Here is a 27,525-nt window from a genome sequence, read left to right as displayed (position 1 = left end):
TCAGCACAGTACTCAGAGCTAACCACCAAAACGCACATCAGGACGAGGGAGTCCATCCAGTCAGACACGCCCTCGAGGACTTTGGAGGATGTCTCAACAATATTTTTGTGAGAAGACATGGGTCAACTAGTCCTAAGGTAAGAAAAAGAAAAATGGGTTACTAACCAACACAACTCGGGCAAAATCAGAAATCAGCTCAGACAACTACGGATATCACTCAAACTAAAGCATACAACAGCAAAAGGAGACCCCAGGACTCACACCAAGGTCCAGGGGCATCCTTTGGAGGCAGTAACGAAGTAAAGGTTTAAGGAAAAATCTACGGCTCACATCCCGACATCCCTCAAACAAAAAAACGACCCTCCTTTGACAATGGCACTCCACAGGAAAAGATACAAATACACAACAAAGTCATAAAAAAGCTACGACTTTTTCATGGTTTTATCAGCAGAGAGGTTTTTTCACATCTAAAAATCATCAACATCAACATCAAATAGGCCATACAAAATAGGCAAGCTGTCAAATATCAAACATGCAAAAGGGAAATCATCAAAGGTGCAACATTTCTCAGAATTAAACGAGTTCATCAAGTTCCAAATCAAGAAGATACAATCAAAGATAGTAACGAAACTTTAACTAGCAGGAAACAAGAAAAGGCTCATACAAATGGAAGAAAATTCCAGAAAATACACAACGGCAGTCAGACACAGCCAATGTAGATTCAAAACTTTTTTCAAAACAAAAGATAAAAACTTTCCATAAAATTAGAAGAAAAAAGAGAAAGAGAGAAAAGACCAACCTGCAGTAGGGAAGGATCGACAAACTGATCGAAGATTAGAAGCAACAAAAACACCGACGATTGCCTCTTCAAAAAGCAAGAGAGAGAATGCAAAGAAAGAGGAGTTGCAGTGAAGCAAGAAGAGGAGAAACGAAAAAGAGAGAGTCTTTGAAAATTTGAAATGAAAGTAAGGAGTGGAAAGAAAAGGAAACGGCGAAGGGGGAAGATAATGGGCATTTAAAACCCTCGCACGTTCCCAAAGAAGTGCAAAAATGCGCGTTGCAAAGAAAAAATGCTCCGCATTTAAAGCTACTAAATTGAAGTACTACAAACCCAAAATGCTCGAGCTTGGCTTCTTCGAAAAGGGTCGGATTCTAAAAGACTCGACCTTAAAAAGACCACGCTCAAACAGGGGACTGTTCATGCCCTTGGTCGAGCTATATGACCCGGGCTGATCAAGAACAAATCGACCTTCTTCTTCAAGTCAGGTTCACCCGACCTCTTCACAAAAAGCTCGGCCAAACCTCTACAGAAGCTCAAAAAGGGCCCAAATAGAGGAACATAACCCAAGTCCAAGGGCAGTCCAAAGCCTAGGAGATAAGGGTGGTTCCCTCAAAGATGAAGATAATTCTACTCAAAGATAAGATAAGATAATTATCTTATCTTTAGAAAGATCATTCTACAACATTATAAATATGCTGGAGCACCCAGGTATAACTCATACTCTGATTCTACTAAAAGACCTGCTTAATACCCTTGCTAACTTAAGCATCGGAGTCCCTTGCAGGTACCACCACCCTCTGGTGACGAAAGATCAGCACCACCATTACCAAGTCCAACAAGTCAGACACGGCGGCTCCGGTCACCAACATAAAGTCAGATACAATAGCTCTAATCAGTAATGAAGATCTCATTCGAGATTGACCTACAGTTTCAGGTAACCCTCGAAACAGGAAGGCTTTGCATTGAACAGCGTCCGAGGTGTCGGTGAGATACATTCTGCTTCTAAAATTGCTGAGATGATGGCTTGGATCCGATGTACCGTCGTACGGGGTCATGCCGGGAGCTTTGAAGTCCTTTGGGACTTTAGCTTTCATGATTTCTTTGGTGAATGGGTCTTGATCTTTATGGGGGCTATCTTCCTGACTAGGTCGAGCGGTCTTAGTTTTGAGATCGGCTTCGAGCTTTAAAAGCTTGTCCTCTAACTCTCGGCGTCGCCTAGCTTCTCTCTGGAGGTTCTTCTCGGCTTCCCGTTGATGTTCTGCCTCTTTTTCGAGTTGTTTGAGACAATCTTGTTGAGCTTGAAGTGCCTCCATGATTTCTGTTCTTAGCAAATTTTGTCTTTATTTGCTTGAGATGTATCTTTTGGTGTGGTGTCTGCGTTCTTATGCGGTGTCCTATTCTCTAGATCAGATTCGTGGTCATTGTCTAGGTTGTCCGCCATGGGGTTGGGATGACTTCCAGGTTCCCCGGCAACGGCGCCAATGTTCCGAGGGTTTCCTAAAACTGTAGGTCGATCTCGGACGAGATCTGCAGTGGTGGTCGGAGCTATGGTGTCCGACTTGTTGGACTTGGTGGTGCTGCTGATCCTTCGTCACCGAAGGGTGGTGGTACCTGCAAGAGACTCCGATGCTTAAGTTAGCACGGCCTTTAGATAGGTTTTTTAGTAGAATCAGAGTATCCATTATACTTGGGTGCTCCAGAGTATTTATAATAGTGTAGAGTGGCCTTTTTGGAGATAAGATAGTTATCTTATCTTATCTTTGAGTGGAGTTATCTTATCTTTAAGAAGAATCGCCTTATCTTTCTTTAGGCTTTGCCGCCTTTAGATTTGGGCTGGGTTTCTTCGTTTGGGCCTTTCATGGGCTTCTCTGGTGATTTGGCCGAGCTCTTTGAGAAGAGGTCGGGTAATCCTGACTTGAAGAGGTCGATCGTCTTGTCGTCAATCAACCCGGGTCAGACAGCTCGACCCAGGGCATGAATAATACCCTTACCAAGAAGAACCATCTTCCTGTTATGAACCCTTTTTCCAAAATAATAAACCCTCCTATCCACGACAATCTCCCATAGATGATACCTCTAATGTTATTCACCAAGGGCAAAGAGAGATTCAAACCACACTTACCTCTACTCTCACTAGTCTCACCTCTACTCTCCAAGCTCTTATATCCCACTTGGATCCATCATTTACCCCCAATATTCAACCCTCAAGCTCTAGACCACTTCCTTTTCAACCACATAATGATCTCTCCATCCCATCACCACCCTCCATGGAAGAGCACCCACATCCATCAATCCAAGAGCAACACGATCCCAATTATGCTAGTGACATTGAACAAGAGAGAAGGGATCGTCTAAGGGACGTAATGGATCGGTTTCATGCATACATACTTCAAGAGAAGCAAGAAGAGGCCCAAAAGGTGGAGGTAGTAGAGATCCTTGAGGAAATTTGTCATGAACTGGAAGACATCAAGGAGGAGTTGATTTTGTATTAGAGCAAGTGGAGAAAGCCAAAATTATCGAAGAAGAGGAAGTGGTTGAAGACTTAGGAGATGCGGAACCTCCATGGGAAAGTTAAGTCATAGAGCCTCCTTCCAAGACATTTGAAATTGATGTTGAGGAGGGTGTACAACCTCCAAGGCATATCATGGTTGAAGATTTTGAAGAGGTTGATCAAGAGATGGAGATTAAAGAAGAAGAAGCACAACCTTCCTTGCCCTTGGTAAGAAATGAAGAAGAGATTGAATTGGAAGAAAGCTACCAAGAGGAAGAGGTTGAAACTGAAGAAGCTTGCAAAGAAGTGGAAGTTGTCAATAAAGAACACAAGGGAGTGGAGCTTGCAAGATCATTAGAAACACCTCTCCAAAGGCCATTACCATCCAATACAACATTCAAGTGGGTAAAATTCTTATCCTTAACCTTTACTTTCCCACTTGAATATGGTTTACTTGAAACAGATGGTCAACTTAGAGCTCTTTGTGGCTTTAAGAGTAAGAGGGAGATGGTTAGTGGTAGGAGTTGTCATGCAAAGTTCAATATGGTTGCACGCTCCAAGTTGAAGTGCAAGGATTGGTGTAGCTCAATTGAATGGGTCTAGGAAGTCGTTTGGGTACTTCATTGAGAATTCAAATTGCTTGCCACCCAGTTGGAGCAATGATGATCGACAAGAAGATGGGTGTAAAAGCAAGTTTTGGGACCCCGGAATTCATTCCAAAAATCAACACTATTGGGGCATTGTCACTTGCTTTAACTTGCTTGAAGGCCTTATGCGCCTAGTTTGGGACCCCGGAGGCTATTGGAAGTACAAATATTGGTGGCAATTCCTGGACTAGTACAAGCACAAGCCACCATGACAAGAAGCTCATCAAATGTCCAACTTAAGGACAATAACTGAAAGTGTTAGGTGGGAGACAACCTACCATGGTATGATCGTCCCTTTTTAGTCTTAGTTTTATTTTATTTTATTTTTATCAGTGTTAATTCATAAATTCTACATCATCACCTGCATTCTGTATAAAAAAAGAGAGGGGGCATACGACGCGCAAGCGTTAATGATGCGCACGCGTCGTGTGTGACTGCACAACAACGAGAAAACAAACAGAGAGTTGCGCAAGAGCTATGTAGGAAGGGTGACTTACGTATAAACAACCCCATGCGTACGTGTACCTTACGCGTGCGCGTCTCCTGCGATTTTGACCCTCCACGCGTAAGCGTCAGTGACGCGTACATGTGGGCTTCCCAATCGGCGTAAAAGAGTATTTGAACAGAAAGTTGGGCTGCCACTGTGCTGGAAGCGTGCCTTTAGCACACAAGTGGTCACGCGTACGCGTGACCAACGCTCACGCGTCAGTGTGCATTCTTTGCCATCCACGCGTACGCGTGGGCGACGCGTACGCGTCGAATGGCTATTTCAGTTTCATGCGTACGCGTGATGCAGGCGCGCGCGTCGACTCCATTTCCTGTTTTCTATTTTCTTCTTTCTTCTCTCCTCTCTTCCCCCTTCTTCTTCTTTTCTCACTTTCTTCTCATCCTTATTCTCTTTTACTTACTGTATTTGCATACTTTCCTTCATTGTATTTTAATTTTATTCATACTTTTATCTTCTCTTCTGATTTCCTATTTTACCATTGATGTTAAATGTTCCTATTCAACTGTTGCATCTTTTCTTGAATTATTTTGGTGCTCCGTGACTTGTTTTAAATTGTTGGGTATTATTACTTATAAATCAATGCTAATTTTTATGACACTTGTATTCTATTTGCATTGACATGCACTTCTACTATCTTGCATTACCCACACTCTCTCCCCCATTGTCGCAAATTTTTGCGCTATTGATATGCCATTTGCTTCTATTGTTCTCTCACGTACATATTGTAGCTACCATGTAATTGAGACCCTCATTATTTGGCATTAACCCACCCATGTTTTATTTGTTCTCTATCTTTATTTCTGGGTTTCTTTTCTTCCCTTTTCTCTTTTTTCAGGATGGCCATCAAGAAGGAAAATAGAAGACTTTTACACGGGGTAACAGACAAGTCCCTCTTTGGAGAAAAGCATCAGTTGGAGCAACCCGTCCACCTGCACATCTTGTCATGCACCGAGGACGGTGCAATATTTAAGTGTGGGGAGGTCGATACCGACTTCCATGGGTTAGTTACTCTCTTTTCAACACCAATGTCTAGTTTTCTTTGTTAATGAGTATTGCATTTGCATGTTTGATTGCATGTTTGTTAGATTTCGTGCATACTTTACCACTACTTGGTTGAAGTGATATTTTCTTTTTCAAGAAATTCTTTTAGAGCATTTCACTAGTTTGAATCAAAATTTTTGTTAAACTTGTTTGAAGAAATTTAATTTGGAACATGGTTTTAGAGCTCGAACACACAAAATCCATGAGATTTTGAGCCTAATTGATTGGTTGTATCTTATCAACCAATGTTTTATTTTGGTGTGTGTTGTTTTCTCTAAAGTTGTGATCTTTGTCTTGCTTAATTCTATATTTCCATGGTTTAATGTATGCATGCACTTATGTGATTGAGGCCTTGTTTCACTAAGCTTACATACCCATATGGCCTTACCCTTTTTATTATCCTTTGCAAACCAAAGTTGAGCCTATTTTACCCATTTTGTTCTTTACTTTAGCTCATCATTAACTCTAAGCGAAAAATAATAATGTCCATAATTTGAATCCTTTGTTAGCTTAGACTAGTGAGAGTGCTCATGATTTAAGTGTGGGAAAATTGGGTTGAAAACATTTGGTTTGAGAATTAGGTATATTATATATTTCTGTGAAAGAGATAGTTAAGCATATATTCTTGCATTCAATACCTTAATCATATGCATTGAGAAAAACAAAAGAAAAAAAAAAGAGAAAAAGAAAAAAAAGAGCAAATAATAAAAAGGGGACAAAATGCCCCAAAGTAAATGTTGGTAACAATGCATATGAATTGTACTCAATTTGGGATGGATGAATATGTGGAAAACACAGTTAATGGTAGTTAGATTTTATATTTTAATTACATGGATTGTCTTAGGTTAAGTGGTAAGTTTAGGTTAATCAAGGATTTGAATTTTAGTCCACTTAACCAAATACATTCCCACCTTGACCCTGACCCCATTACAATCCTTAAAAGACCTCTTGATATGTGTATTAGTGCATTAAATTTTTGTTCATTGTTAGATGAAGAGCAAGCCTTATAAAGCAAGATCAGTAGAGAATTAAGAGAATCGAACCTTAAACACTAGAGTGATTAGAGTGTATACACTTCCAGTGAGGGTTCGATGCTCGATTCTTTGTTCCCGGCTTTCATGAGCTATCTTCTTCCTGCAAGTCTATTTGTACTTCATTTTTATGATTTGAATTAGTGAAATCCAGTTCATATTTGTTCTTGAAATGTTTATTTACTTTTGACCAAGTAGGTAGAAGCATTTTGCATGTAGTTGCATTCATATAGATAGGTCGCATTTCATAAATCCTACCATTCTTCTTCACTCTTTTAATTCTCTTGAGCTTAGCATGAGGACATGCTAATGTTTAAGTGTTGGGAGATTGACAAACCGCTATTTTACGGTTTATCTTGTGCTTAATTTAGTATATTTTATCTATTATTCTCACACTTATTCATATAATTCGCATGTTTCACATTTTCCTTCTTAATTTTATGCTATGATTGAAAACATGCTTCTTTGGTCTTAAATTGCTAATTTTAATCCTCTCTTACTACCATTTGATGCCATGATATGTTTGTTAAGTGATTTCAGGGTTTATAGGACAGGAATGGCGTAGAGGATGGAAAGGAAGCATGCAAAAGTGGAAGGAATACAAGAAATTGAAGGAATTGCTGAGCTGTCAAGCCTGACCTCTTCGTACTAAATCGATCGTAACTTGAGATATAGAGATCCAAATGAGGCGGTTCCAATTGCGTTGGAAAGCTAGCATCCGGGGCTTTGAAATGATATATAATTTGCTATAGTTGCCTTGCTGTTAGTCAACGCGCACGTATTCATGACGCGTACGCGTGGATGGTGCGTCAGAAAATCGACGCGTACGCGTAGGCGACACGTACGCGTGATGGAGCGACGTGCTGTACGTATCAGAAATCGCTGGGGGACGATTTCTTGGCTATTTTTGACCTAGTTTTCGGCCCAGAAAATACAGATTTGAGGCTGCAGAAGGGAGGTATCAAGGAGAACTTCTCATTATTCACATTTTAGGTTTTAGATGTAGTTTTCTCTAGAGAGAGGCTATCCCCTCTCTCTAGGTTTTAGGGTTTTTAGCTTTAGTTCTTCTCAAATTTTGAATTCTATCTTATTTCAATTTAGCTTCTTTTCTACTTTTATTTGTTCTAGCATTCTAGTTTATTTATTTCCCTTATTGATTACTTTATGTTGCTAATTTAGTTTATGAACTCTCATGTTAGATCCAATTTCCTTTTAATGCAATTTGAGGTATTTCATGTTTATTGCTTGCTTCTTCATTTGTTGTTATTGAATCCTTGCTATTGGTTGTTTAGATTTAACATTCTCTTGTTAGTTTTCTATGCTTTTATTTTGTGCATGCCAAGTGTTTGACAAAATGCTTGGTTGGATTCTAGATTAGACTTATCTCCTCTTGACTTTGGTTGAGTAATTGGTGACACTTGAGTTATCAAACTCCTTTGTTGGTTGATAATTGAAAGTTGCTAGTTGATTTGGATTCTACTAAAGCTAGTCTTTCCTTAGGAGTTGACTAGGACTTAAAGAATCAAATTGATTCATCCACTTGACTTTCCTTCATAATTAGAGGGTTAACTAAGTGGGAGCAATGAACAATTCTCATCACTATTGAGGACGATAATAAGAATAGGACTTCCAATTCTCATTCCTTGCCAAAAGCTCTTTTAATTGTAAGTTCATTTCCTTTGCCATTTACATTTCTTGTTTTATTATCCAAAAACCCCAAAATATACAACTTATAACCAATTATAAGAACACTTCCCTGCAATTTCTTTGAGAGACGACCCGAGGTCTGAATACTTCAGTTATTATTTTTAAGGGGTTTGTTACTTGTGACAACCAAATTTTTGTATAAAAGGATTATTGTTGGTTTAGGAACTATACTTTCAACGAGAATATATTTGTGAATTTTAGACCACACAAAAGTCTGTTCATCAAGCATGAAGCCCAAGAATTTGCCAGCTTCTACCGCAAAAGTGCACTTTGTGGGATTTAGTCTCATCCTGTGCTTTCCTATGGTGTCAAACACTTCGACGAGGTCGGGTAATAGTGCTTCTTCTCTTTGTGTCTTTATCAGCATGTCGTCTACGTAGACCTCCATCAGCTTTTCGATGTGGTTGGCAAAAACTTTGTTCATCAACCTCTGTATGTAGCCTCTGCATTCTTAAGTCTGAATGGCATGACTACGTAGCAGTAGTTTGCCCTTGGGGTTAGGAACGAGGTTTTTTCTTGGTCAGATTGATACATCAGGATTTGCTTGTACTTCGAGTAGGCATCCATGAAGGAAAGGTACTTGTATCCCGATGAAGCATCGACTAGGGAGTCTATATTCAAGAGTGGATAGGGATCTTTTGGGCAGGCTTTGTTGAGGTCAGTGTAATCAGTACACATCCGCCACTTTCCATTTGACTTTTTGACCAATACGACATTGGCTAGCCGTAATGGGTACTTAACCTTCCTTACGAACCCTACCTCTAGTAAGGCCTGTACCTGTTCTTCCACAGCTTGTGATCTCTCTGGTCTGAGCTTTCTGCGCTTCTGTTGTACTGGCCGAGATCCAGGGTATACTGCCAGTTTATGGCACATTAGGCCGGGATCAATGCCGGGCATGTCCACGGCCTTCCATGCGAATAAGTTAGAATTCTCTCTTAAGAACTTTGTCAGTAGCTCTTTTAGTTCTTCTTTAAAGTTTGCACCTATATTGTTGTTTTTCCTTAGGAGTCTCCGATTTGGACCCCTTCTATCTTGCCTTCTGGTTGCGGACGGAGTTCTTCTCGAGCCTGGGCTCCTCCGAGTTCAATGGTATTGGATTCCTTCCCGCTGGGGTCGCCTTTTAAATTTAGGATTTCGTTATAGCAGCGTCGCGCTAGCTTTTGGTCTCCTTTGATAGTGGCTATGCCTTCTGGGGTTGGAAACTTTATGCATAGGTGGGGGTGGAGACCACCGTGACAAGCTGATTTAGGGTCGTTCGTCCTATAAGGGCGTTGTATGCAGAGTTCACGTCAACCACAATGTAGTCTATGCTCAGTGTCTTGGACCGGGTTCCTTTTCCGAAGGTTCTATGTAGTGGGATGTACCCTAGTGGCTAGATTGGGACATCTCCTAGTCCGAACAGGCTGTTGGGATACGCCCTGAGCTCCCTTTCTTGTAGTCCGAGCTTGTCAAAGGCGGATTTGAATAGGAAATCTACGGAGCTTCCCTGATCCACTAGTGTTCGGTGGAGGTTGGCATTGGCTAATATGATGGTAACAACCACGGGGTCATCATGCCCCATGGATGATGCCTGTGGCGTCTTCTTTAGTGAAGGTAATAGTGGGGAGGTCAGGTGACCTGTCTCTTTCCCCCAACATGGTATACCACTTTAAGATGTCTTTTGCGAGATGATTTGGAGATCCCTCCTTCTGCAAATCCTCCGTTGATCATGTGAACATGCCTTTCAAGGGTGTAAGGGGGGCGTTTAGCTCGTCCACCCTCTTCGTCCCTTCTTCTCTTTTTTGGCTCATCTTGGGCCAATTTTTCTATGACATTCTTCAGATCATAGCACTCGTTGGTAGGGTGCTCATAAATTCGGTGGTATTCGCAATACTCTGTCCAACTTCCTCCTTTCATGTGCATCGCACAAATTTTTTAGAAATTTAGTAAAATATTTATTATTTACCCAGTTTTATTGTTCATTAAAAAAGCTTTCATAAAAATATATTGCACAACTTTCTGTTATTATATTTCATATAAAATATTTTCTTTCAAATATTTTCTCACCCCAATCCTCTTTCCATTTCTCTCTCTCTTTCTCTCTTTCGGTCCTTTCTTTATCTTTATTATTTATAAAGGATAAATATTGTTTTGGTCCCTAATATAGAGGGTCAGAATCGAAACTGTCTCCAACGTAATTTTTTATTTAGAATCATCCTTAACGTTTTCTCGTATTAAAATCGTCCCTTTTAATAAAATTTTTTATTTTATTACTAAATTATCCCTATTAATAAAAAAATTATAAAATTAAAAAAAAAAAGAAAACATGCGAGGGGCAAGGGAGAAGGGAAAAGGGGAAGGGCGCGAGGGAGTGGGGGAAGGAAAAGGGGAAAGGGAGGGGGGAAGGGGGAAAGGGAAGCTGTTCATACCCTGGGTCGAGCTGACCGACCCGGGATGTTTAGCGACAAGGCGACCGACCTCTTTAGGTCAGACTATCCGACCTCTTCTCAAAAGAGCTCGGCCAAATCGACAGGAAAGCCCAATAAAGGGCCCAAATAGAGGAACACGACCCGAATCAGAGGCAATCCCAACCTACAGAGATAAAGGCGGTTCCGTTGAAGATAAGCTGACCTCACCTAAAGATAAGATAAGATAAGATAACTAACTTATCTTATCTAGAAAGGTCACTTCTCACCATTATAAATACACTGGAGCACCCAGGTATAACTCATACTCTGATTCTACTCAATACCTGCTTAATACCCTTGCTAACTTAAGCATCGGAGTCCCTTGCAGGTACCCCCCACCCTCCGAGGACAAAGGAATCAGCACCACCACCAAGTCCAATAAGTCGGACACAACAGCTCCGACTGTCTCCCACCAGCCGGACACGTTAGCACCGACCAGTACAGAAGATCTCATCCGAGATCGACCTCCAGTTTCAGGTAACCCTCGGAACATTGGCGCCGTTGCCGGGGACCTGGAAGTCATCCCATCACCATGGCGGACGACCATGACAACGACCACAATTCAGGTCTGGAGGATCGGACACCGCACAAAAATGCGGATGTCACGCTACAGAATACTCCGGAAACCAACAAAGACAAAGACTCACCAAATTCAGGGGCAATAGAAACACTCCTGGATCGCCTAAAACAACTGGAAAAAGAAACCCAACAACAACGGAAAATTGGAAAAGATCTCCAAAGAGAAGTGCGGCGACGTCGGGAGTTGGAAGAAAAACTACAGCAATTGGAAGCCGATCTCAAATCAAAAGCCCCGCGGGCTAATCTTGAGGAAAATTCACGCAAAGAGCAAGACCCGTTCACCAGGGAAATCATGAAAACCAAAATTCCAAAAGACTTCAAACTCCCGGATATGACCCTGTATGATGGCACCACGGATCCCAACCACCATCTCAGCAACTTCAGAAGTAGAATGTACCTCACTGACGCCCCAAATGTTGTTCGCTGCAAGGCTTTTCCAACAACTCTCACAAAGACAGCGATCCGATGGTTCGACAGCCTACCCCCGAAGTCTATCTCAAGCTTTGATGAGTTAGCAACAAAATTCCTGGCCAGATTCTCCATTCAGAAAGTTAAAGCCAAGCACGCCCCCAGTTTACCAGGGATCAAACAAGGAGATCGGGAGAGCCTCCGCAATTACATGGAGAGATTCAACAAAACATGTATGGACATACAAAGTTTACCAACGGAGGCCGCCATTATGGGACTCATCAATGGCCTACGAGAGGGACCTTTCAACCAATCTATCTCAAGAAAGTACCCGACCTCCTTAGACGAAGTACAGGAACGAGCAGAAAAATACATCAACATGGAAGAAAACGCTCGGTTAGGAGAAACCTCAAAATCAGGGGCCTCCTACCAAGACAGAGACAAAGAATTCAAAAGAAAAGAAGATCGACAAAGGGAGAAAATCAAAAAATACCATAATTTCACTCCTCTCAGGGCATCCCTGGTCGAGATATACAAAGAAGTCTGCCATTCAGAAAAAATCCCCCCAGCACGGCCACTCAAAGGCAAAAGGGGAGGAGGAAACCGGAAGGAATATTGTGAATACCATCGAATCCGAGGACACTCCACAAACGAATGCTTCGACTTAAAAAATATCATAGAAAAATTGGTGAGAGAAGGAAAATTAGATCGATTCCTGGCCACCTGAGATGATGATCAAAGAAAGAGACGAAGGGATGAAGATACCGAACGAGAGGAGAAAGCACTCAACATTCCGGCAATTACATTCACTAAAGAGGACGCATCCGGCATCATCACAGGGCACGATGATCCCATGGTTATCACCATCATATTGGCAAACGCCAACCTTCACCGCACCTTAATAGACCAAGGGAGTTCTGCCGACAACTTATTCAAAACAGCATTCGATAAACTCAGCTTGGAAGAAAAAGAACTTAAAGCATATCCAAACAGCCTGTTTGGGCTAGAAGATACCCCGGTTCGACCACTCAGATACATACCACTACATACAACCTTCGAAAAAGGGGACCAATCCAGGACCCTCAAAATAGACTACATTGTAGTCGATGTGAGTTCAGCTTACAACGCTTTCATAGGACGGACAACACTCAACCAACTCGACGCAATAGTCTCGACCCCACACCTATGTATGAAGTTTCCAACCCCAAAAGGGATAGCCACGATAAAAGCAGACCAGAAGACGGCACGTCGCTGTTATAACGAAAGCCTAAACCTCAGAGGCAAAGGAGAAGAGTTCCACACAATCGAGCTGGGTGGAGTTCATCGATGAGAAGAACTTCGTCCCCAGCCAGAAGGTGAGATAGAAAAGATTCAGATCGGAGACACCTCGGAAAAAACAACCAATATCGGCACAATCCTAAAAGGAGATTTAAAAGAATTACTAATACAATTCTTGCGAGATAACGTCGATCTCTTCGCGTGGAAAGCCGCAGACATGCTAGGCATAGACCCTAAGCTAATGTGTCATAAGTTGGCAGTTTATCCAGGATCTCGACCGGTGCAGCAGAGACGAAGAAAACTTGGGCCAGAGCGATCCCAAGTTGTGGACGAGCAAGTACAGGCACTACTGGAAGCCGGATTCATAAGAGAAGTCAAATACCCGCTATGGCTAGCCAATGTTGTCTTGGTGAAAAAATCAAATGGGAAGTGGCGAATGTGCACCGATTACACCGATCTCAACAAGGCTTGTCCAAAAGATCCATACCCACTCCCAAGTATTGACGCTCTAGTAGATGCTTCCTCCGGATACAAATATCTCTCGTTTATGGACGCATACTCGGGGTACAATCAAATCCCCATGTATCCACCAGATCAAGAAAAGACCTCGTTCCTAACACCAAAAGCAAACTACTGCTACATCGTGATGCCTTTCGGTCTCTAGAACGCAGGAGCTACTTATCAAAGGCTAATGAATAAAGTCTTCTCAGATCACATCGGAAAAATCATGGAAGTTTATGTGGACGACATGTTGATAAAGACACAAAGCAAAGATACATTATTATCCGACTTGACTCAGGTGTTTTACACTATAAGGAAGCACAACATGCAGCTCAATCCCGCAAAATGCACTTTCGCAGTAGAAGCATGCAAATTCTTAGGCTTCACGCTCACACAAAGGGGAATTGAAGCAAATCCAGACAAATGTCAAGCCATACTCAACATGAAGAGCCCAACCTGTGTCAAAGAAGTACAACAACTCAACGGGAGGTTGGCCGCCCTATCCCAATTTTTAGCAGGAGCTGCGATAAGATCCCCCCTTCTATGCTACTTTAAGAAAGGGAAAACAGTTCGAATGGACGACAGAATGTGAGCAAGCCTTCCAAGACTTCAAGGAGTTCTTAGGACGGCCACCTATCCTATCTCGACCACGAGAAGGAGAACCGCTCATATTATATCTCGCAGTAGGGAGCCGGGCAATAGCCTCAGCACTAGTCAGAGAAGACGAACATGGGCAACAACCCGTCTACTTCATTAGCAAAGCGCTACAGGGATCCGAGCTGAACTACCAGAAAATAGAAAAATTTGCCTATACCATCATTCTAACATCTCGACGACTCATCCCGTACTTCCAGGCTCACACCATTAAGGTTCGAACTAACCAGCCCACAAAAGGAATATTGCAGAAAACAAATCTGGCAGGCAGAATTCTACAATGGGCAGTCGAGTTGTCAGAGTTTGACCTCCAATATGAAGCTCGGACGGCCATCAAATCACAGTATCTGGATGACTTTATCACAGAATTCACAGATGCCCTAGAAACCCCCACAGAATGGAATCTTTACGTAGACGGTTCTTCAAATAAAACTGGAAGCGGCGCAGGCGTAATAATAGAAAGCGACCAAGGAACCCAAGTTGAGCTCTCCCTCAAATTCGGGTTCTCGGCCTCAAACAACCAGGCAGAATATGAAGCATTATTAGCTGGTTTGAAGCTGGCTAAAGAGGTCAGAGCTCAAAAACTCAACATTTACAGTGATTCACAAGTGGTCACATCACAAATAACAGGGAGCTACCAAGCCAAAGATCCTACCATGAAAAAATATTTAGATAACACCAAGGGACAGCTCGGACAAATCGGGGAGTATAAAATCTGCCACATACCCCGCGAACAAAATGCCCGAGCTGATGCACTCTCAAAACTAGCTAGCACCAAACCAGGGACAACAATAGGAGCCTCATCCAGGAAATGTTGCAAAACCTATCAATCTCGGAAGAAGAAAAAGTCCTGACTATAACAAGCCAGGACCAAGGATGGATGATCCCCATAATCAACTACCTCAAAACAGGAACGTTCCCCACAGAAGAAAAGGAGGCAAAGAGGTTAAAAAGGGAGGCACAGTACTACACCATCATAAACAACATCTTGTACAAAAGAGGAATCTCAACACCTTTACTAAAATGTGTGCCGACCTCCAACACAAGGGAAGTGCTAGAAGAAATACACGGCGGCATTTGTGGCAATAATCTCGGAGCACGAGCTCTCACCAAAAAAGTACTCCGGGCGGGATTTTATTGGCCAACTCTACAGAAAAAAGCTACAGAATTTGTAAAGACATGTCCACCATGTCAGAAACATGCCAACTTTCACATCGCCCCACCAGAAGAGCTCATTAGCGTGACCTCGCCTTGGCCGTTTGCAAAATGGGGACTCAATCCTCTCGGCCCCTTCCCACAGGGATCAGGACAAGTTAAATTCCTCATAGTAGGGGTAGATTACTTTACAAAGTGGATCGAGGCAGAGCCCCTAGCCAATGCCACCGCTCAGAGAAGCCGAAAATTCTTATATAGAAACATTGTCACAAGATTCGGGGTTCCATATTCAATAACCACAGACAATGGCACTCAATTCACAGATGCAGGCTTCAGAAAACTAGTAGCTGACTTGAATATAAAGCACCAGTACACCTCTGTCGAACATCCACAAGCCAATGGATAGGCCGAAGCCGCCAACAAAGTCATATTGGCGGGGTTAAAACGAAGACTGCAAAATGCAAAGGGAGCCTGGGCAGAGGAGCTTCCACAGGTTCTATGGGCATATCGAACAATGCCACATTCGACCACAAAGGAATTCCCTTACCGATTAGCATACGGAATGGAGGCAATGATTCCGGTAGAAATTGAAGAAGGATCGCATAGAGTAGTCCATTATAATGAGGGAGCAAACTCCCAACTTCAGAGGGAAGAACTCGACCTACTACCTGAAATCCAGGAAAGAGCTCGGATTAGAGAAGAAGCTCTAAAACGTCGAATGGCTTCCAGGTATAATCAAAGGGTAGTACCAAGAAGTTTCGCTGAGAACATTCTCATCTTAATCCGGAACGACATTGGAACAACTCGGCCCGGAGAAGGGAAGCTGGCAGCAAACTGGAAAGGACCCTACCGAGTCATAGAAGTACTTGGGAAGGGCTACTACCGACTGTCCGAACTCGATGGACGAGAGCTTCCCAGATCATGGCACGCCTGCAATCTAAGAAGGTACTACAGCTAGAAAAGGCAACGGATCTCACTATTGTATGTGCTCTTTTTCCTGAAAAGGTTTTTTAATGAGGCACCATGTTGAGATCTAGGTCATGCCCGACTTAAACGGATAAGAAAATTCCCACATGTATATATTTGCATTTTTTCTTTGAATAAAGTCTATGTAGATATTCTACAAAGAATCCAAGATGCATTAATCTGAAGTATTCATCGTCCGATTATAAAGCGACAGGTCGGCAGAAAGTGAAAAACAATTTCACTGCGCGACCACGATAAAGATAAATCATCCGATAAAGGTGAAAAAACGATTCACCCAAAGGATGATCTAAAGATGCCAACCACTTTCTACAAATCAGCAAAGATGAACACAGAATAATGTAAGAAGTTATCGAAAGTGATCTAAAAAAGAACCTGACGAGGTCTTATGGATCGCTAAAATAATAACTTAAGGAGTCGAACGAACCAAGTCAACCCAAGTTATAAGTAAACCCTGGAAAGAGGTCTGGCCAACCCTATTAAAGAGGATTACTTTAACTTAGAGGGGCCTGACATAACAAAGTCAGCCCAAAACAAAAAGTTATACAAGTAGTCCCTGAAAGAGATCTGACAAAGATCCAAGAAAGAGGACTACAAAAAATAACTTAAAGGAGACCGACATAACCAAGTCGGACTCCTATCACTAAAAAGTTATACAAGTAGTCCCTGAAAGAGATCTGACAAAGATCCAAGAAAGAGGACTACAAAAAATAACTTAAAGGAGACGGACATAACCAAGTCGGACTCCTACCACTAAAAAGTTATCAAAGTAATCCCTGAAAGAGACCTGACAAAGGTCCAAGAAAGAGGATTACAAAAAATAACTTAAAGGAGACCGACATAACCAAGTCGGACTCCTACTACAAATAAAGTTATAAAAGTAATCACTGAAAGAGACCTGACAAAGGTCCAACAAAGAGGATTACAGAAAATAACTTAAAGGAGACCGACATAATCAAGTCGGACTCCTACTACAAATAAAGTTATAAAAGTAATCCCCGAAAGAGACCTGACAAAGGTCCAAGAAAGAGGATTACAGAAATAACTTAAAGGGGGACCAGCGCAAAAGAACCACCAAAAAACAAGTTGGACCCATAAGTCACAACCTCAAAGGATCCAAGCTACAAACAATAAAACAAAGTAATCCGAGGAGGTCGAGATACAAGATTTCAAACGTCAGTAGAAAACTGAAAAGATGCCAAGACAAAAAACTACCTCTATTACTCCACAAAAGTTATACGGCCCCGAAACAGCAGCCATCAACACCTGCTAAAAATAGCGAGCTACTTTTTGTTTTTCAAAATAAAGTTGCTAAAACAAGCAACTAGAAATCGTCAACAAAACAAACAAAGTTTTAAAAAGCCCACAAGCCGGGCCAACTACATAAACATCTAGAAAGAGATCAGCAAGCATCAGGAGCCTTCTTGGCATCATCAGGACAAGGAGAAGGAGGACGAGTCTGAATAGGCACGGCATCTATAGTTCCATCCTCCCGGTTCAGAACCTGGCAATCCGAATCAGGTGCAACCGGAGGAACAGAAGAGGTCGACACTTTGGCAGAGGACACAGGAGGAGGATCAGCATCATCATCACCATCGTCATCAGGGACAATCCCGCCATCCCTGACAACATTGTCCAGGCTGAAAGTGGTGAGATCGGCCTCGGGAGCAATGACCCGAGCTTGCTCCTTCAAGTTCTCGTAAGCAGCAGTCACGCTGCCAACGAGATGACCCTGGAGCTCAGAATAATCTTCCCGGGCATTATTCAACTCCTCCCTCAGGCGCATCACCTCCCGATAAGTCGTAACGTAACTCTCCTTATGCATCAAGGTTGTGTCCTCGGCCAACCTCAAAGAAGCCGCCAGTGAAAGGGAACTCGCCTTCTCATTCTCTAGATCCTTCTCCAACTTGGTCACCTTTAATTCAAGCTCCTCCTTCAGCCCCTTCATCCGGTCAAACTCCTGCTTTGCCTCCTCCATAAATGTCTTGGTAGCATGGAGAGGAAGATTTTGAGCAGTCCGGTATATAGCAGCCACCATAAACACCATCTGTACGTGATTTCGGGCCTAAATTCCAAATGATGAAGGATGGACACATCGTCCATTGAGAGGGTACCATAGGGACCGATTTGCTGATCTACAAACTCAATGGCATTGAAATCAGGGGCATTAAGATCAAAGGGCTCAGCCGTCTTTTGCTTCTTACTTGGAGGGGCAGCAGATGGAGCGGCAGAAGTATGATGAGGATCCACCAAGCGGACCCGAGGTGTTGGGATCACCTTCTTCACCCTGGGAGAACTCGGCCCTGATGGCTTCTCGCGCACCTGGGAGGACCCCTCCCCAGCCGCCTTGGCAACAATATTTCTGGCAGCAGTCGCCTTCTGCGCCCTCTTAAAAGCTTTCATAGATTCGTTATTCTTCATTGCCTCTGCAAATAAAACAGAAAGTTACGCTACAAGTCGGACAAGTCGGAAAGACAGCTACAAGCAATATAAACAGATAAGAAAGGAAACACAAAATACCCAGCTCAGTTTGAAGAAGAGAGGGATTGGTTAGAAATTTCTTTGTGTCAAGATGGGGAGGTTGCCCCCAGTGTTCTTCCAAGACAGTCACAAAGGCTCGCTCAACCTCATCCAACATTTCCCACGTATAACGGGACACCCTCACATTTTTTTGCCATTCCAAGGGAAAAGCAGGCTCGTCATCTTCATCCAGAAAGAAGAGCCGAGCTCCTTCAACAGCTCGGACCTTGAAAAAGTAGTTTTTAAAATCACGGAATGATTCGTCAAACATGGAAAAGACCTTCTTTCCCTGGGTAGAGCGAAAGGAGACCCAAGCTGCCTTCTTTTTTACCACTCCGGGCTTAGTCAAGACAAATAGATAGAAAAAGAGAGATTGGGAAGCAGGGATACCAAAACCATTGCACAACAATTGAAAAATCTTTATGAAACCCCAGGAATTAGGGTGAAGTTGAGAGGGGGCAACATTACAAGACCATAACAGGTCAGTTTCAAATTGAGTAAAAGGAAGGGTAATACCCAGCGGACCAAAGAAAAAGTCATAAACATAGAAGAAAGGGCGATCGTCAACAACCCGAGTAGAGAAGCAGACTCTCTCTTCGGAGGAGGGAGGGACAAGTTCATAGTTCTTTTCATCACCTGGATTACTAAGCAAAACTCGGAATCAACCAAGGAGACACACATAAGGACCATTGAGTCCACCCAATCAGCCATGCCCTTAGGAACCCGGGAAGGCATCTCTACAACGTTATTGTGAGAAGACATAAGGCCAACTAAATCCTACAATAAGAAAAAAAGAGTGGATTACTTAAAAACATCCCGGACGAGGAGCAAAACATCTCGACAAACAGAAAGGGAAAACCCCAAGACTCAAGATAAGAAAGTCTGGGGGCATCCCTTGGAGGCAGTAAACAGGCAAGGTTTTCAAGTTATTTCTACAGCCTACATCCCGGCACTCATAAAAAAGAAAATAAAATCCCGAAAGAAACAAAAGAAGCAAAAAACGAAAAAATACCACCCTTCTATAGTTTATCAGAAAAAGTATCGCTCCTACAGTTTATCAGTGAAAACACTACTACTACAGTTTATCAGAACACTAAAAGGACTAAGAAGAAAAACAGCAAAGGCGCAAACTTTTTTGAAATCAAGTAAAAAATCATCAGCAAAAGCACAGGCAGAAACGGCGGCAACATGCAAAAGAAAAAGATTCAAGCAAACAAAGAAGAGATTCGCACCAAAAAAGGGGAAAATCCAGAGCATGCAACAAGTCAAGCATGATAAAAACAGAAAGATCCAAACTTTCTCCAAAAGGAAGATCAAAAGGAAAACTTCATCGCAAAGTCAAAAATAAACGAGGAAACACGAAATGGGACTAACCTGGAGACGAAAGAAGCTTCGAAGAAAAGAATGGAAGTGCAGAAACAAAGGCTGCCCAGAAAATCGCCAAGTGACGCCGCAACGCAAGAAAGCAGACGCGCAAACGAAAGACAGAGAGCAGATGAGAGAAACAGAAAACGAGAGATTAAAGGGAGAAGTTACGAAATGAAGAAGAAAAACTGTTTTCGATCGAGAAAAATCAAAATAAAGCCAAGAAAGAATGGGGGCAATTAATGCCAATTAAATGCGGATGTTAAAACCGCTTGCGTTCCCAAAAAAGCGCTAATACAAAAGCGCGCGCTTTTAGAGGAAAACGTTCTACATTCAAAAATCCACAAAAGAAGAAATCGACAAAATGCTTGAACTCGGTTTCACTAAAAGAAGGACCGACGTCAAAAGACTCGACCTCAAACAAAGAAAACCGAGCTCAAGCAGGGGCACTGTTCATACCCTGGGTCGAGTTGACCGACCCGGGATGTTTAGCGACAAGGCGACCGACCTCTTCAGGTCAGACTATCCGACCTCTTCTCAAAAGAGCTCGGCCAAATCGACAGGAAAGCCCAATAAAGGGCCCAAATAAAGGAACACGACCCAAATCAGAGGCAATCCCAGCCTACAGAGATAAAGGCGGTTCCGTTGAAGATAAGCTGACCTCACCTAAAGATAAGATAAGATAAGATAACTAACTTATCTTATCTAGAAAGGTCACTTCTCACCATTATAAATACACTGGAGCACCCAGGTATAACTCATACTCTGATTCTACTCAATACATGCTTAATACCCTTGCTAACTTAAGCATCGGAGTCCCTTGCAGGTACCCCCCACCCTCCGGGGACAAAGGAATCAGCACCACCACCAAGTCCAACAAGTCGGACACAACAGCTCCGGCTGTCTCCCACCAGCCGGACACGTTAGCACCGACCAGTACAGAAGATCTCATCCGAGATCGACCTCCAGTTTCAGGTAACCCTCGGAACAGAAGCGGGGAGGGAGGACGGCGCCGGCGAAGGGGGAGCTTTTTGCTTCTGCTTGAGCTTCAACTTCTACTTCTGTGACTACTGCGTCGCCAGGAAGAGGAGCCCGACGCGAAGAGGGCGGCGCGCGAAGGAGAAAGAGGGATCTGAGGCTGAGCTGGGTTCTTACCACCGCCGATTCGCCCAGCCGTCGTCGCTCCATCGCCCACGAGCTGCCGATAGTTCTGCTTCGGCTTCTGCATCTGCTTCTTCTTCTGCATCTGCTTCTTCTTCTTGCTTCGGCTTCTGCTCCTTGCTTTGGTCTCTGCTTTCTGCTTCTACTTCTGCTTGAGCTTCTGCTTGAGCTTCTGCTTGAGTTTCTGCTTCTGCTTCTTGTGCTTCTGTGACTGCTTCTGCTTCTACTTTTAATTCTGATTTAGATTTGTTGTTTTTTGATTTTATTGTTGTTGTGTGTTGATTTGGTTGTTGAATTTATTGAATTTGTGTTGATTTATTGATTTGTTGAATTTTTTATTCCTTCATTTGTTTAATTTGTGTTGATTTCATTGATGTTGTTATTCTTGGTGGTAGAGGTGTTGGTGGAGGGTACTTTTTGTCCGGAAAAAGTTAAAAGGACGATTTAATACAAAAAAAACGTTAAGGATAATTCTAAATCAAAAATTACGTTGGGGACAGTTTCGATTCTGACCCTCAACGTTAGGGACCAAAACACAATACTTATCTCTATTTATAATTAATTTAATAATTAAAATATATAACACAATATTTTTTAATTACAATTAAAATAAAATTTTTTCTCTAATTTAGAAATAGATTTTGACATTCTCAATTGATAACTAATAATTAATATCATTTTTATATTAAAATATATTACTCTCGATACAAAATACATGTATAACAAAATTTCATCAAATTAAATTGTAATGGTAATAACAACCTTAAAGTAGTATTATCTTCTCTTTCAATTTTTTTCTTCCCCCCCCCCCCACCCCCAATTTTTTTTTTTTTTTTTACAATAGTTTATGGATTGGAGTATTGGACAGCCTTAACTCAAAATATTACAACACTACACACTCACATACACAATATTAAGGCAAAGATCATCACCACTAGATTAAGGCCTTGTGTGCCCAAACAACCATCTCTCGCAAACAACACACTAGTCACTACAAGGCTCTTTTTAGCCCCAACCAATTAGGGGTATTGCTAGAGATCGACCCTGTTTCTTTTTTATTTGTCAGGAGATCGACACTGCTTCTGGGAGAGATTTTTGTACAATTATTTTTTACTATGCTCAGATTTTTATTTTGAGCTGAGAAAGTACAAATAAATGGGACTTAATCAACTCAGGTATTACCATTACTGAATGGAGCAACTCTAGTACAGACCTTTTCTCATATGCAATTGGCCCAACTGAATAAGCCTTTTTTAAAGAACATACATTTAAGAACCAAAAAGAAAAAAAAGAGAGAGAGAAAAAAGGCCTTTGTATGAGGAAACTGCTTTTGCTTTGATGATTTGATAAAAAGAAAACCGTCAAATCTTTCGTTTAAGAAAAAAATGATAAAAGCTGCAGATTATTTGAATCTCTGTGTTAATATATATAGTCAATGTCTCTAATATAATCAACGGTAAATTACACTCATACCATTTGAAGTTTTATCAAAGTTATACGCACTATCATGCTATTTGCCTGGTATGCATTCACCTCCCTTATTACATTACACTAATTTCACGTCTAAACAACGTACTTAAACTCTTTGGTGTTAATGTAGCGAACACATCCTTATACATGTTTTCGTTCATATGTGTATTAATATTTTTTGTGTTTTATTTTATTTTATTCAGCTCAAATGACAAATTACTCCTCATCATAGCAATGCTAAAAGAACAAGGTTTTTATGATTATTCTTCTGTCTCTAGGAGTTCTCTATGCAGAGTAAAATTGTGGAGGTTAAAAATAACGTTTTTTATCGCCTATTTTTAATATAATTTCAATTTAGTGTCACAATAAAGCAGATGCAAAGGTATAGTGGTCAAATAAAAAGAAATTAAAGGTATAATTTTGATAAATTTCAAAGAATGTGGGTATAATTTATTCTATAATTAATCATTGATAGAAGTTGAAACCTTGAAATATTATTTTGGATGATAAGCTCAAGCTAGCACGGTTGATTTATTGTTTCAGTAATATTTGAGAGACAATAAAAATAATTTAAATATTTTAAAATTATTTTATTTAATACTTATTGATTACGGATATAATAAATATATAATTTTAAAAATAATAAAAATATTATTGGGCCGCCGTGGGAGCTCTCGACTACTAAGGATAATGATTCTCTTTTTATAAATTTCTTATTCTTTTTTACTTTTTTCTGAGACTAATTTCATACACCTTACACTTGGAACATTAACATATATAATTATAGATAATATAACATAAAATTATAAATATTAAATTAAATAAGATAATTTTAGTTATTATTTTTCTAGCACCGTCATTATTTGTACTTGTTTAATTTTTATGTGATATAATTTGTTACGGCCCGGCCCAGAATCAGTTTGGGCCGACCCGACCCAAGCGGTACCCGACCCGGACGCCTGCCCTCCAACCGACCCGGACACGCGTCCTGTACGGCTCACACGCGGCTGCAGGACAGCGTCCTTGGAAATATGGGCCTGTCCCCTAAGGGGCCCACTACTGACATGTATATAAGGGGAAGATTGGCTCTTCCCCCGGGGTACGTCACTTTTCCACATCACTCCCCCTGCTGGTACGATTTCTGACTTAGGCGTCGGAGTGTCTTTGCAGGTGGCACCCCCCCCCCCCCGTCCATTCATCAGCTCAAGTGCTCGACAGCTCGACTAGATCGCTACCCGTGCGACCCAAGCTAAGGCGTCTTCACCTATCCAACCTTTCACTTGTATACCCGACTTGTTCGGAACCCGACAACCGAACATTGGCGCCGTCTGTGGGGACCCTCTTTGCCTGAATGGAAGTCGCGCCAGGTCCCGGCGACCGAGCTCGAGCAGCCGGAGCGGAAGGGGCAGCCTCCGTCGCCTCACAAAGGGGAGGCCGGAGATCCCCCCAACAACACGCGAGAACCCGACCATTCGGGGGAACGGGCGGCGATAGCGCCATAATAATGCAGGAGCTACGCCACAGAGTCCAGAACCTAGAACGACAGCTAGCCGACCGGGAGAGGGATGGATGGTCTACTGATCCGAGCTACACCCCGTCTCCCGGGGGCGAGGAGGAAGAAAGTTCTCACCGAAGCCACTCACGGCGTATATCGGCATCCCGGATGGAAGCAGAGGAATCACCCATTCCAAGAAGACGGAACGACACGGTCATCTACTCTCGCGGCAGACAATCTCGTCGAACGACAAGAGGTCGTGAAGACGGAGAAGGGAAGTCCGAGAGAACACGACAACCTGTGATAATGGGTGTCACGCCGTTCCACCGATCTATCCTCGAGGTCCGGTTGCCGAAACACTTCGACAAACCAACGGACATGAGGTATGACGGAACTCAAGATCCTCTAGAACATCTCACGGCCTTCGAGGCTAGGATGAATCTAGAGGGAGTAGGCGACGAGGTAAGGTGCCGCGCCTTCCCGGTAACCTTAGCAGGACCAGCGATCAGATGGTTTAATGGTCTCCCTCAAGGTTCCATCTACAGTTTCTCAGACATCAGCCGCGCCTTCCTGGCCCAATTCACAACGCGAATAGCAAAGGCCAAGCACCCTATCAACCTTCTCGGGGTAACCCAGAGACAGGGAGAGCCGACCAGGAGGTACTTAGATCGGTTCAACGACGAGTGCTTGGAAATCGACGGCTTAACCGACTCGGTGGCCAGTCTCTGCCTGACGAACGGCCTCCTCAACGAGAACTTTCGAAAACACCTCACCACGAAGTCGGTTTGGACAATGCATGAAATCCAAACGGTGGCGAAGGAGTACATAAACGACGAGGAGGTCAGCCGAGTCGTGGCAGCCAATAAACGGCAGTCCGGTTACGGCCAGGCACGGCAGCCCGGTGGAGACGGCGAAAGAGCAAAAGAAAAGACTAGAGAGGAGGCATCAAACAAGGTACCTAGGCCGTTCCCTCGAGTTGGGAAGTTTACTAACTACACTCCACTCGCCCTCCCCATAGTGGAAGTTTACCAACAAATAGCTGAGAAGGGAATTCTTCCGAAACCCCGACCACTCAAGGACCGCACGGGTGGAAACAAGAACCTTTATTGCGATTACCATAAGGGATATGGCCATCAAACACAGGACTGTTTCGACCTGAAGGATGCATTAGAACAGGCGATAAGGGAAGGAAAACTAGCAGCGTTCTCCCATCTCATCAGGGAGCCGAGAAGGCGTTATCGCGACCAGGACGAGGAAGGCAAGACACGCTCGGCCAAGCGGCGACAGGAACCCGAAGATAGAGACCATGGCCTCACTGTGATAAACGTGGTAACGGCAAAAAACACTGCACCAAAGTCCCGGTCGGCACACAGGAAAGACGCCAAGGTTCTGGCGATCTCATCTCCACTAGTGCAGAGCACCAAAAAACCTCCATCCATTTCTTTCGGCCCAGAAGACCAATGGTTCAGCGACGCCCCGGAGAACCCTCCCATGGTCATAACGGCCAGAGTGGGAACCGACCTCATCAAACGGATCCTTGTCGACACTGGAGCTGATTCAAACATCATGTTCCGCAACGTGTTCGACGCACTAGGATTGAAGGACACCGACCTAACGACTCACCAGCACGGAGTTATCGGGTTAGGCGACCACTTCATCAAACCAGATGGAGTCATTTCCCTACCGATCTCGGTAGGACAGGTGCAAGGTCGCAGATCGGCGATGGCCGAGTTCGTGATCCTCCGAGACTCTACAGCCTACAACATCATCTTGGGAAGAAAAACAATCAATGATTTTGAGGCCATAATCAACACCAAGCTGCTGGTTATGAAGTTTGTCACCGATGATGGTTCCATAGGGACCATAAGAGGAGACCTCGAGACGGCGGTCGCCTGTGACAACGCCAGTCTTTCCCTCAGAAAGAAGTCCAAGGAAGCATCTGGTGTATTCCTAGCCGACCTTGATGCCAGAGTAGAGGACAAGCCGAGGCCGGAACCAGAAGGGGACCTGGAGAAATTTAGCATCGGTGAAGAAGGAGAAAAGTTCACATTCGTTAACAAGAACCTCCCACATGAGCTGAAGAAGCCGTTGATTGAAATGATAAGGGCCAACAGGGACCTGTTCGCGTGGACACCAGCCGACATGCCGGGCATAGATCCACAAATCATCTCACACCACCTAGCCGTCAAACCGGAAGCACGACCAGTGGCCCAACGGAGGAGAAAGATGTCGGCGGAAAGAGCAGAGGAGGTAGCCAAGCAAACGGCTGGCCTCCTAGAAGCAGGCTTCATACGAGAAGTGGACTACTCGACGTGGCTCTCAAATGTGGTATTGGTAAAGAAACACAATGGCAAATGGAGAATGTGTGTGGACTACTCTGACCTTAACAAAGCATGCCCCAAAGATTGCTTCCCCCTCCCCAACATAGATGCACTCGTCGACGCCGCGGCGGGATACCGGTATCTGAGTTTCATGGACGCCTACTCCGGTTACAATCAGATACCGATGCACCGACCAGACGAAGACAAAACGGCGTTCATAACGCCAGGAGGAACTTTCTGCTACAAGGTAATGCCGTTTGGCTTGAAAAATGCAGGGGCGACATATCAAAGGCTGATGAACAGGATATTCCACGACCTCATAGGGAAAACGGTTGAAGTTTACGTGGATGACATCCTGGCAAAAACAACACGACCTGACGACCTCCTAAACGACCTGGCAAGTGTATTTGCGTCCCTCCGTCAACATGGCATGAGGCTGAACCCCCTCAAGTGCGCCTTCGCCATGGAAGCCGGCAAATTCCTGGGATTCATGATAACTCAAAGAGGGGTAGAAGCTAACCGGAGAAGTGCCAGGCAATACTTCAGATGAAGAGCCCGGGATGTATCAAGGACGTCCAGAGGTTGGCAGGAAGATTGACATCACTTTCTCGGTTTCTCGGAGCCTCGGCAACAAAGGCCCTGCCATTTTTCAACCTCATGAAGAAAGGGATGGCGTTTGAATGGACACCAGCGTGCGAAGAGGCCTTTCAACACTTCAAGGAAATCCTGTCGTCACCCCCCGTTCTCGGGAAGCCAAAGGACGGGGAACCACTATACCTATATCTCGCTATAACAAGCGAAGCCCTGGCCGCGGTACTAGTACGGGAGGACGGGAAAACCCAACAGCCGGTCTACTTCATAAGCAGGGCCCTGCAAGGAGCAGAATTAAGATATAGCAAGCTTGAAAAGCTAGCCTTAGCACTCCTAACTTCCTCAAGAAGGCTAAAACAATACTTCCAGAGTCACCAGGTGGTCGTCAGA

At 43.2% G+C, this 27,525-nt stretch overlaps 1 protein-coding gene across 1 annotated transcript; it reads left to right on the top strand.

Annotated features, from left to right (window-relative positions):
• The first annotated feature begins 24,079 nt into the window (after positions 1–24,079).
• Positions 24,080–27,094, top strand: LOC140173657 (uncharacterized). Its single transcript, XM_072198161.1, has 3 exons — positions 24,080–26,573; positions 26,628–26,711; positions 26,820–27,094. Exons 1-3 carry the CDS (start codon positions 24,080–24,082, stop codon positions 27,092–27,094), a joined length of 2,853 nt encoding a protein of 950 aa, XP_072054262.1.
• Positions 27,095–27,525: the final 431 nt, after the last annotated feature.

The sequence above is a fragment of the Arachis hypogaea genome, chromosome 6, assembly GCF_003086295.3.
Source record: "Arachis hypogaea cultivar Tifrunner chromosome 6, arahy.Tifrunner.gnm2.J5K5, whole genome shotgun sequence".
NCBI classification, from domain to species: Eukaryota; Viridiplantae; Streptophyta; class Magnoliopsida; order Fabales; family Fabaceae; genus Arachis; species Arachis hypogaea.
The sequence above is the reverse complement of the archived record's forward strand: the minus strand, read 5'-3'. Positions and strand labels throughout refer to the sequence as shown.

What these genes read in the sequence shown, in the direction of transcription:
- LOC140173657 (XM_072198161.1), top strand. Translation starts at nt 24,080, where the DNA reads ATGGAAGTCGCGCCAGGTCCCGGCGACCGAGCTCGAGCAGCCGGAGCG. An exon ending in ATTGGTAAAGAAACACAATG is followed by an intron (nt 26,574 to 26,627) that starts GCAAATGGAGAA and finishes CATGCCCCAAAG; the next exon opens with ATTGCTTCCCCCTCCCCAAC. An exon ending in TTTCATGGACGCCTACTCCG is followed by an intron (nt 26,712 to 26,819) that starts GTTACAATCAGA and finishes TGAAAAATGCAG; the next exon opens with GGGCGACATATCAAAGGCTG.